This window comes from Tribolium madens, unplaced genomic scaffold, assembly GCF_015345945.1.
Source record: "Tribolium madens isolate multiple individuals breed KSU strain unplaced genomic scaffold, Tmad_KSU_1.1 Scaffold_91;HRSCAF=231;Tcas5.2_LG7, whole genome shotgun sequence".
NCBI classification, from domain to species: Eukaryota; Metazoa; Arthropoda; class Insecta; order Coleoptera; family Tenebrionidae; genus Tribolium; species Tribolium madens.
Window position 1 is genome coordinate 5,729,539 of NW_025401063.1, and position 12,642 is coordinate 5,742,180.

General features: G+C 34.1%; 1 protein-coding gene across 1 annotated transcript; it reads left to right on the top strand.

Annotated features, from left to right (window-relative positions):
• Positions 1-1,717: 1,717 nt before the first annotated feature.
• On the top strand, positions 1,718-10,906 carry LOC123010970 (protein kinase C-like). Its single transcript, XM_044408199.1, is given in 10 exon segments — positions 1,718-2,296; positions 6,561-6,621; positions 6,677-6,836; positions 6,933-6,964; positions 7,421-7,491; positions 7,667-7,898; positions 7,958-8,156; positions 8,158-8,743; positions 8,804-9,130; positions 9,177-10,906. Coding segments are annotated over 10 exon segments (2,181 nt in total). The 5' UTR covers positions 1,718-1,948; the 3' UTR covers positions 9,342-10,906.
• Positions 10,907-12,642: the final 1,736 nt, after the last annotated feature.

Consider the following 12,642-nt stretch of genomic DNA (forward strand, 5'->3'; position numbering starts at 1 on the left):
AATCGATCATTTTTATGATTTACTACCCAACTCATCTACAAAAACTCAAGATATTCGTAATTTTTCAAATTCGACCCAACAACGTTTTACACACTTAGGACCTAAATGTTAAAAAAAACTGTTTAAATGGTCATTTGAACATGTCTCAGATTCTATTTAAACATAKTTTTTCTGATAGATTTTGATGCGCTGATTACGAATTTGTCAATCATTGTGCGCTATCCCCACTAGTTTCGCCTTAATCCGCGTTTAAACATATTTTTTTGCGAGATATCGACTTGAATTTAGTGCCATCCAATACATTTTTTTACTTTGATTACGATGGTATTAAGTTTTTTGCTCTAAGTCTAAGTAACTATGAGTCCTAGGTCAAAACGGTTTATACAGAGGCGTATTCTCGGTTAATTTTATTTTATTCTTAACTTTATTACTCAACATCCCAAAAAATATGCGTCGTAGAGTATTTTAACTTGTTGCATCGTGTTCAGTGCGTAATTTTATGTCTAGAAAACCATATTTCAATTTTAAGGTGAGTAAGACTAAGGTAAGACTTAAGGTAAGTTGAGTATTTTTACGATTTTACTACCGCTCACCTTCAAAAACTCGAAAAATTCGTAATTTTTTTAAACTTGACCCAATAACGTTTTATGCACTTTTTTGAGTCTTTATCACTTCTAGAAATATTAAAAAAACGTTAAATAGGTCAATTTTAAAGTAGAATTTTTGGTCGATTTTTGGCACCTGGAGCAATACCTCCGGACTTATTGGTGATAACCTCTCATGTTCGGTACCGTTGAGAGGAAAATTTAATTTTCTATCATATACAAGATCAGTGCTCTACGATAAATAATTATCGAGAAAATTTCTGATAAATTAAATAATATCAAAAATATAAATTCGACTATAACTTCAAAACTATTACGAATTTTGCAGTTTTCTTGACGCCAATCGATTCTACGGAACATTTTACATAAGTCTAGGTCGAAATATTATATGATATATGATATAATAATTGAGATACAGTTTTTTAGCAATTTACAAAATAAAAAAAAGTAAAAATTTGTTTAGCCATGCGCCCCCCCCTCTCCTTAAAAACTAGTGTTTTTGAACATGTCTCAGATTCTTATATCCTATAGATTTTGACGCGCAACTCACGAATTAGCTAAGCATTTTGCGCTATTTCTTTTAGTTTCGCCGTAATCGGCGTTTAAATATTCTTTTTTTTGCGAGATATTGACTTATTGGCTTTAGGATCAATCGATAGATTTTTTTGATGGTGTTGAGCTTTTTGCTCTAAGTCTAATAATTTGGCTGTAATCGTCGTTCAAAAAGTAAAAATTGTCAAAATCGTGAAATTTTAAACGCGTTTTTGGACAAAACTATAAGACTTATAGAGCAAAAAGTAGTAAGTAAAAAAGTAGTCTGGCATTTTTTAAATATCTTCGAATTTATTGCATCTGGTTAATGTGAATAATGGTAATATATAATAAAGAATGTTAGTTCTTACTCTTTCTGGACATAGATGTTTTTTGACAATCAACAAAAATACTTAGTTATTCCGTTCTGAGTAAATGCAGAAAATTGAAAATGGTATGTATGTACCATCTGAATACATACATACGTTTTATTGAGCGCTCCTTGTATTCGGAATCGTTGACGGTAAATGGTAGTCGGTGGCGTCATCTGTGCTCGGGTTGATGGGTTCTGTTCTGCGATGGTCTGGTTATGTTCTGGGCGGTCGCGGTCGTGGAGGCGCTGAGGATTGTGGGAGAGGTGTCTAGAGATCGGGATTCGGGAGCGGCGTCGTCGTCGCTCGTCGTCCATGGCTGCTGTCAAGAAGTGGTGGTGTTTGTTTCGCTCTGTGTGCGTATGCAGATGCAGGTGTTGATGTGGTCTGTACTCGAGTGAAGTAAGACGGTGAATTCGGTGGTGGCGTTGTGTGTTCCCAATGTTCACGGGGACCGTCCGCATCAAAATATGCGAGGCTCAGGGCTTACGGCCGACGGACTGCTCGAAGCGCCACAACATGACGTTCGGCAAGGTGGCCGACGACCAGCTGATGGACCCCTACGTGACCGTCGACGTCGACGACACTCACGTCGCCCAGACCACCACCAAACCGAAGACGCTCGACCCCGTCTGGAACGAGTACTTCGAGCAGAGCGTCGACAAGGCCAAGACGCTCACCTTGACTGTCTTTCACGACGCTGCCATCCCGCCCGACGTCTTCGTCGCCAATTGTAGCATTCCCTTCGAGGATCTGCTCAATCGCGAGAAAGACGAGGCCGACTTTTGGGTGAGCGCTCCAACATAAACACGACACCTCGTGCACTCCATACCCAAAATAAATCGATTTCATTTTTATTTTATTTATTCAGTCTTTAAACACAAGCCCACAAAAAAAACCTTGGGGAAATACCCATTCATCAACCGTACAATATCTCTCATTGTGCTCCTAACACTTGCAGGAAATTTCATTTCACGTAAATGGTACAATCATTTCGAATTAGATGTTTAAAGTATTTTTGTACTTATTTTTGTGTAAATAAACAAAAAAACACTATACAGGTGAATATGGAACAAGCTTTTTTTTTAAATCATTTGCCTCCAGGTGATAATAATTAATATAAATTAAAGTAATATAAAAAATTTGTATTTTGAGAACGAAATTGTGTTTTCTTTTTGAGTTTTGTTAAAATTGCAATTTATGTAAAAAAAAATTGAAAAAATAAAGTAGATAGTTGTAATCCTTAGATCATAATCTTGATAAGAAATACTATTTTTTATTCGACGAGTTTGAGTGTAAATCGGACGGATTATCTCACCGAGTGGGTTATTAAACCAAACCAGTGGTTTATCATCCACGAGGTGGAATAAAGCGTCCGATTTACACTCAAACGAGTTGAATACAACATTTTATTCTTCGAACTATACTCAATAAGGCTTAAACTTGCTTTAAATCTGTTAAAAATAATCTGACGTTTCGTATTGAGAAATGCCAATCAGTTGTCAAAACTTCCTTACACGGGAAAAAATCGTAAATTTTGACAGTGTCGAAGAATAAAATGGTTTTATAGTGGGTTGTCATTAAAAAGAATAAAATTTTTGTAGAACTCAAAAACAAAAGAAAATTTCGAAAAATTTTATTCTTGATAAAACATCACATTTTTATAGAAATTTATCATTCATCAATAGTTTTTTCTTTTCAAAAAATAATTAATTAAAGCAAAAAACGTTTGGTTCCATACTCTTTTTATTCACGAGGGCACTTCAAAAAGACATCTACCTACGGAAGAGGATTCACATCAGACTTTAAACTAAACATAATGTTTTTTTACTGTTCATTTCCAATTTTTCTTCAGATTTACCGACAAAAAAATATTTTATCTTCATTTATTTTATTTCTATAGTCGTACCAGATGAATAAAAAGTACGGAACCAAGCGTTTTTTGTTTAAACTATTTGTTTTTGGAAAAAACAAGAATGATTAAGTACTTAATCATACCATAAATGTGATGTTTTATCAAGAATAAAAATTTTCGATTTTTTTTTGTTTTTGTTTAGCAAAATGATTTTATTATACCTGCATCATAATCCTAAATTAAAACACGCTGCAGCGTGCGTAATTTGGCCTTAGCACGCTGAAATTTTAAAGTTGTCTAGGTAACAAGAAATAGTGAAATGTCTGGACCAATTACAACGTGAAAAAATGTGCTTAACAACGTAAACAAGTAACCGTCTTTACAATGTCAATGCTCATAAAAGATCTTAAATGGACAGGTATAATAAAAAATAGCGTATAACACTCGTTTATAAGCGTCTTTAAAACACTTACGACGTTAAAAGCACTCCGCAGACGCGTCGTGCTCTTAAACTCGCCGTGCGTGTTTTAAAGGCTTGCTTATAAACTAGTGTTATAATATACTATTAAATGACAACCCACTATAAAACTGTTTTTTTACAAAGGCTGTGATGTTAGGATTAAAACTATCTACGTATTTTCAAAAACAATACAAAATTTTATCCTTAAAACACGATCATATTTTTTTATAGAACTTTAATTTTTATCCATTATTATTTTCTGAAGGCAAATGATTAAAAAAAAATCGCTTGGTTCCATACTTTTTGTTCACCCTTTTATAATTGTATAAAACAAGAAGTTTTAATCTGTTTATTTTTCTCACTTATACTCGTAGTTGTACTAAGAAATACGAAATACTATCTATTCTATTAGTTTTTTTTCTTGAATAACAGATTCAATTCATAGAAGATACCCTCAAAACCTGATTACTTTAACATAACAATCTCTGAAATAAATAATTTGTCAGAAAAAATACCTCTTTTCTATTAAGAAACAATCTGTATTCAGATGTTAAATTAAGATGTAATGATAAGACTTTATTTTTAAGATATTGTCATATTTTGCATTTATTGAAAAGATCAGCTGATTATTTTTAATGCGATACCTAAAACTTTTCTTGAAAATTTTCAAACGAATGTTGAGATAATAATATATGATGCAACAAACGGTATGATATGTTTATATTAAAGGTGGTTAGATAAGGTAAATGTGGGGATCTAAAATGTGCTGAACAGGGATTATCGTTTAAATTGATAACAGTAATGTAATTTAGTCAAATCGTTGCTCAAATAAAAAAATAAAATTGTGTGTAAAGTGGATTTAAAGAAAATTAATACTACGAGTACGAATGAAATTTTAGTACGAACTCGAGTAGCTAAAACATATTTTCTATCAGCTGTCAACAATATGTGGAATTCGTTTTTTTCTTACACAAATATGTATAAAATATACTATCAAGGTCGGCATAGATCATCATCTCTTTTTTCATTAATTACTTTTGGTAGGTAATTTTCCATTGAAGTTTTAAATTGTTTAAATTCTATTACGAATAGTAAAATTTTAATACAGATTTTTTCAAAAATTCGCAATTATAATTGAAATGCAGCTTCAAAGCATGACGAAACATGTCTGAAAAGTGCGACGAAGAAAAAGAGTTTTCCATATGATCTACTATAAATAATCCAGGGTCGCTTACTAGCAATAAAATAGTTTGATTTCAACAGGGTAACGCTATAAATTACAAGGCTGCTGGTCAACCAAATCAAAATGGCATTCCACACTTTTAATATTTAAAAATCAACCACCAAATGAAAATCATTTCTATTTCGGAAGCAGACTAATGGTAATGATAAATAAATAAATATTTCTGAAGACACTTAATCGTAATTACGAGGGTTCATTGATTTGACTCATTAACTTTCGTTAATTAGGAAAGATAGCCGCTCATAAAAGTAATTGTATTTGTATATTTGATCTGGACTTGTTGATGTTTTTACTCATATAAATTTTATAGCGTACGTGTTTATTTTTAAAAGTATGTAACTTACACAGTGCTTTTTAAAAAGAATTTGAAAATCATGCGACACTTTGAAAGTTTGTTTCTTGTGACTATTAGGTGTGAATGTCGGAGAAACAAAAACAGGATGTATGGTCATAGTTATCGGGTTTTATGGTCATGTGGAAAATCAAACATGGTGTAGCATGCCAAAGAATAATTTTATTTTCCTCGATTGGTTTCTGTTTTCTCTTTAAAACATTTTTATTGCTTGCAGGGGTTGCAATATCATCAAACTTCAATTGGTTGAGAAATTGGAATATTTTTGGTTTCGTCACGAAAATACTAAATAAAGTTGTCTTGGGTCGTGTATATTTAAAGCCGTATTTTAAACATCAAGATCAAGATTAATTTTAATATTTTTTTTATTATCTTGCAATTATTAGTTTTTGTGTTTTTTATTACTGAAAACTAAAATTGCGATAACAGCTTGTTTTTATTATCGTTGTTACTATTCAGGGTGTACAACATATTCAATTAACATATAAATAGTATGCTGTTATTCAATTAAGATGTTCTGTGTACAGTTCAGTGTAAAGAACTAGTAGTTTAAAAACGTCCTTAAGTACCTACTTGGTATTGACTCTGAAAAATGGAAAAACTAGTAGGTTGTATGCAAGCAATTTCTTAAAGAAACATTGATTAAATTTACTATTAGACCATAAAATTCAATTATCCAATTATTTCGAATGGTTATTTTAAACGTAAAATCTTAAAAATAAATCAAAATCGATAGAAAGTTAATTTATTAGCTTCGGTAAATATCAGAATATTTCGTTTTTGGAAGGCCATAGTTTTAAAAATAGGTCTCTTGACTGACTTAAGTTGACACTGAAAAGTATTTTGGAAAGGTGTGATAAATATTTGTGTGAGTCATCCGAAAACGTTTCCTGGTTGGTTTTTGAAAATTTAAATTTAGTTGGTTCTTTCTTTTAATTTATAACATTCAAAAAAAGCCGTGACAGGAAGAGATTTTTTCTAAAGTATTCAAACAAAATTGCAAATTTTAGAAATTTTTCAAGTGACTCATGTAGTAAATAACTTGCACCTTGAGAATGTTCCTTGAAATCGGTGACGAAACGTCGGCATTTTGCCAGATGCAATGTATGTATCTTCAATTTATTAACTGTATGTTATTTCCAGGTAAATTTAGAACCTAAAGGCCGTCTTCACGTTAGAATAGACTTGAAGTTGACAACGAAAGGTGAGTGTTTATTGCTTTTATTGTTTGAGGGTTGGTTCAAATTTGACTTGTTTAGATTATCATGGAGCTAAACCTCGCGAGTTCAAAGAACGCCAAGGCTTCAACCGAAGACGGGGCGCCATGCGACGGAGGGTCCACCAAGTCAATGGTCACAAATTCATGGCGACTTTCCTCCGTCAGCCCACCTTCTGCTCGCACTGTCGCGATTTTATTTGGTAAGTAGAAGTAGTGTTAAGCACGATCGACTTTGTAATAACAAGTTGTGTTTGTTTCCGGGGCCATTAACTTCACAATGGTGGTTTTGTTTTCAGGGGTTTGGGCAAGCAAGGCTATCAGTGTCAAGGTACGAAGTCGTCGCATGTATAAAATTATGTACATAGTCCAGCTTTGCTTTTTTGTTACGTCCAGAAACGCCCTCTGGCTGCCCGGGTGAGAGGTTGCGGTGGGTGCCAGAGAGCGGCGATTTTTAACTTTTTGTTTTTGATAGGTGTGGTTGCTTCGATTTTTATTTTGATAGCATGTGACCGAGTGGAGTTGGTGGATTAATCGATTAAATCTTTTATGATTTGCAATATCAACGGCATGGCTCTGTCTTTATATAGCTTTTTAAAATTTGTTGTAAGTTTATTGCATTTTTCCTTCTCTTTAGTTAATATCTTTAACTGTTTCCTTCTCATGCAATCACGTTAAGTTGCTTCCCATATCAACTGGAAAGTCAATTTCATCTTTCAGTTATTTGGTGTTAGTTAAAATAATCGGTTTTTATGGTAATTAGGTTTTAAAATCAAATTTATTACAGTTTGCACCTGCGTTGTTCATAAAAGATGCCATCTTCTAGTTGTTACAAAGTGTCCAGGAATGAAAGATGAGGTAAATATTTCGAATACCTGAATCAGAACAAGCAATAGAAATATTTTTTTTTGCGAGCTATGTATTGGAAATATTAGAAAATATTGACCAACAAAGCAATAACAATTAAAACTATAATTTGAGCAAACACGAATGTGGCCTTGTTGAATATAAAATACGTTGTTTGTTTTTTCAGTCTAGTCAACAAAGTACAAGATTTAATGTGAATGTGCCGCACCGTTTCGTAGTCCACAATTACAAAAGATTCACATTTTGTGACCATTGTGGTTCGTTATTGTACGGTTTAATCCGTCAAGGACTCCAGTGTGAAGTTTGTTCCTTAAACGTGCACAAACGTTGTCAAAAAAATGTAGCAAATAACTGTGGGATTAACACGAAGCAGATGGCAGAAATTCTTTCAGCGATCGGTATACAAACTAGTTTCCTGTTTTTTCGTTATTATTTCAATTACTGTTGCTTTGAGCAGGTGTTTCCCCGGACAAACAAACGCCTAGGAGGAGTAAATACGTATCAGGATCAGGAGCGAATGGCGCGAATTATGAAGGCCAGTCGGAGAATCAAGCCCCGGAAGACGAAATGGAAAACACTGATGAACGGTTGACTAAAATGATGGAGGAGAAAATGGCTAACAATGGTAGGTTTTTATCAAACGGAAACAATGAGAAAATGCTTTGTTGTTTTAGGGGGAGATGGCGCTGAGCGTAAAGGCAAATCGAAGATAGGTTTAGAAGACTTCAACTTTATCAAAGTCTTAGGCAAAGGGAGTTTTGGAAAAGTGATGCTGGCCGAGAAGAAAGAGACCGATGAAGTATACGCTGTGAAAGTATTAAAAAAAGATGTGATTATTCAAGACGACGATGTCGATTGCACAATGACAGAGAAACGTATTTTGGCCTTAGCCGCCAAACATCCCTTCCTAACAGCACTCCATTCGTGCTTTCAAACAAAAGATCGCTTATTTTTTGTTATGGAATACGTAAATGGCGGCGATTTGATGTTCCAAATCCAAAGAGCGCGAAAATTTGACGAGCCACGAGCCAGATTTTACGCTGCTGAGGTTACTTTAGCTTTACAATTTTTGCACAAGCATGGGGTTGTTTATAGAGATCTCAAGTTAGATAATATTTTATTAGACGCTGAAGGCCACTGTAAATTGGCCGATTTCGGAATGTGTAAAGAAGGGATTTTGGATGGGATTACCACTACGACCTTTTGTGGCACTCCTGACTACATCGCACCGGAGATCCTTCAGGTACTTATAATTTTTCTTCAAAAAAAAAAAAAAAACAAACTAATTATGATTTCTGTCCAGGAACTGGAATATGGCGCTAGTGTTGACTGGTGGGCTTTGGGCGTCTTAATGTATGAGATGATGGCTGGACAACCCCCTTTCGAGTCCGACAATGAAGACGATTTGTTTGAATCAATTTTGCACGATGATGTGTTATATCCGGTCTGGTTGAGCAAAGACGCTGTTAGTATATTGAAGGGCTTCATGACAAAAAATCCCAGTCGGAGGTTGGGGTGTGTGACAGCCCACGGGGGCGAGGCTGCAATCAGGGTGCATCCCTTTTTTAGAGACATCGACTGGAATGCGTTGGAACAGAGAAAAGTGAAGCCACCCTTTAAACCTAAAATTGTGAGTTTTACACTTGTGCGAATGTGGATTAATTGTTGTTTTACAGAAGAGTAAGAAGGATGCCTTGAACTTTGACGCCGAGTTCACGAAGGAAGAGCCAGTTTTGACACCGGTGAGCAATGAAGTGCTGCATTCTATCAACCAAGAAGAATTCACGGGTTTCTCATTTATCAACAGAGAATTCAATCCTTCACGCTTCGTCGCTGAATAACTTTGCCACATCCATTTATCCTTTCTTGTTGTCCCCTTAGTTGAAATAATCGCGACTCGGGTTAACCGAAAGCTTGAAAGCTTTAATTTTTGTAAAAATTAGAAAGAAATGCGCTAGTACTCATTAAATAATGTTATTAATGCAATGTTTATTTTATGGAACAAAGTTTATTTGATTTATTGCAGTTAACAGAGTTTATTTAAATTTGATCTGATGTAAGTTTTAAGTTTCTAATTGCTAAGAGAAACAAATGTATCAGTATGGGCCCCATCTCATTGCAGCTGAATTATCAGAATTTTGCGTATCGTTTAGGGGTAGTTCGAATATTGTGAAGTGGGGTTACTTGGAGTTTCTGTGATTTTACGCTGAGACGCCAGATTTACTGTCTTAACTCTAGTCACTGAATGGCCTATGCTCTGTAAATATCAAAAGAGTAAAACACGCAAGTCGGTCGAGGTTGGCCACTATAATGTTAAGTATTTGTAATTTTAATTAAATTGACGCACTTTCTGCAGAAGCCTTATTGCAGTTTGTTCTCCCCCGGCCGTACTTGCTTTTCACGAGGACTCATTCATACAGTATCGTCATTATTTTTAAATTATCTTTTGTATTGTGATATTGTGGGAATTTGCAATAGATTTAGGCCGTTGTGCCTAATTTTGTTTATATTTAAAAAAAAAGTTCAACAGAGGTTGCGAACCTATAAATACGTTTCTCGCTTGGACGGCGACCCGCACTAGACAGAAATATATATCACTTTTCAACGTAACACACAAACACACGTATGATATACGTGTTAGGGAAATGTGCATTATTTTAAGAGAGCTTAAGTAGGTTGTTTACGATTTACCAAAGAATTTTATTTATTACTTTTTAACGAGATACATGTGTAAATGTTGATACTATATAGTTTATGTAGGAGAATAATTTATTTTGTTGGCTGCGTGAGCGGATTTTCGCATTGTCTCAGGACTGATCTTTGCAAGATTTGAGTGTGTGCGAGCCCCAACATGTTAGTTGAGATTTTATCACAAATGACACAAAGTGTTGTTTTGAGTTTCATCTGCCATATAACTAAGCTATCTAGAGAACGTTCAGCTACATTTCGAGGAAATGTACATATTGTTAAAAGTAAAAGAAAAAGTATATAACGTTTTAGATATTTATTAATGTGGAGCTTAGAGTAGTAGGTAAATAAATAAAATTAACCCATGCTAATTTTAGTGTATGTCTAGATAATATCTATATCACAGGTCTGTGTTAGCACCGAGCTGTTCAAGAAGTACCTACTTGAGGTAGGCAGTGTAGATTATTTAGTTCTCTAGTAGAGCCTCAGTCTCACTCGTTCGTTCGGTTTTTGCCGTGAAGGCGCGTGCTTGCATACGGTGTTGTGCCAAACCATGTCCACCCTAACCCGCAGCCTTTCCGCACCTCCACCAATGTCAAAACCCCACTCTCGCATTGTTATTGTTTATATCATATTTGTACTAGCAATGTGTTGTAAATGGTGTACCTATTTCTCTGACGGTGTACTAAAAATTATAAATAAACATTATTTAATGTAGTGAACTTTATTTACAAAAAATACTCCGTTACACAAAACTTTTGCGCGAATAGCCATCAGAGGCCGCTCATATAATAAAAAAATCTTTCTGATTTTAAGCCAGCCAGAATTTTTCTTTTCAATAGAACGTTAAATAATTATTAAAGTGACATTTTTGTATTTTAAATCTGTGATTACTCCATCGGGAAGTACGTATTATTGTACTCAACTTATATTTTATTACTCTTATTACCAAGCATGTTGAAAAGCTTCACTTCGTTTACAATCTCAACGGCCAGAGTAATTTAAACAGACTTTAGATAATTTTCGTTTATGCACTCATATTTCTCCAAATAATGTAAGGTGTAAGCAGTTATTGATCGCCTGGGAGGTAACAAACTTACTACTAATAAGGCCCCCTCAGCAGATCATTTTTTAAGCATTTTACCCTGTTTTTAAGGTATATTTAAAAAACAGATATTTCAAAGATTCTGTCCTGTGAAATTGATGTAAAACTGTATTTATTAATAAATTAGGATTATATGCGATTTTGCTTTGTTTTTTAGGGATTTTACCCAAGATATACTTATATTTTAAAAGTAGAAGGCCCCTTCAGCACACACTTTACACCCCCATAACTTCGAAATTTTTATAGATAAAATTTTTTTACATTTTTCCCATGTTCCTGGTATCTTACCTTATATGGCATTTTTCTCTGGGGCGCGAGCTCTGGCGCACCCTATATACCTTAAAAACAGGGTAAAATGCTTAAAAAATGATCTGTGCTGAGGGGGCCTTATTAGTTGTAAGTTTGTTACCTCCCAGGCGATCAATAACTGCTTACACCTTACCTTAGTAGTAAACTTTGATTGAGTTTAAAAATAAGTGTGAGAATTTCAACACACTACAAAAGCTTCTTCGCCGACACTTCGTAAAAAATCACATCACGCTATAGTTAATAACTTACCCTGCTACGTAACTTGTTCTTACATCCCGCCTTTTTATCATACTAAGGTGAGTTAATAATATTATTTTTATCTAACATTGTTGTCATATAGGTTTTTTTTTTAATTTGAGACAACTAAAATATGCCTTACTGATATTATTGCTGTTAAGTGACCACTTTTATGACTAAATGGTACAAGTAAAAGTTTTACCTTTTAGCCATAGAGTAAAAAATTATATTTTTGCGCTTGTGTTTTTACTTTTACAATGGTCAATGACATTTGCCAATGTTGTCTCTTTCGCTGCTTCTGCAATATCTGGAGAGGTACATTGTAGATCATCAGCATTCGAGATTTTGCACTACTAACTGCACTAGTTAAATTATAAGCGTTGTTGTGATTTCATTGCAAAGCGTCCTGATCATTTTGTTCATTTACTTGCTAATTATAATGTTGCTCTTTACTCTCTCTCTTTACTTGAGTTTATGTGCCTCATGTAATACACATAATATACTATGTCATTTATGGACGTCGATATGAATTATTGGTTCAGAAAAAAGATTTTTTTTAATCCAAGCAAATCGATAAAAATCGCTGTATTTTTTGTCCTTATCTTACAAGGCTTTGTTGAAGTGGTATGTGATTTACTGATTTATCAACTGTTGAAGACTTTGCAATTTAATTAGTTGTAAAACTTAATTTTGGAGAAATTTATTAATCAATAGAAGTCAGGGCATAATATGGTTTTTCCAGAGATAGACCACAGGCTTCTAAAGCAAAAATAAACAAAAATAACTTGTTTTTTTGTTTTTCT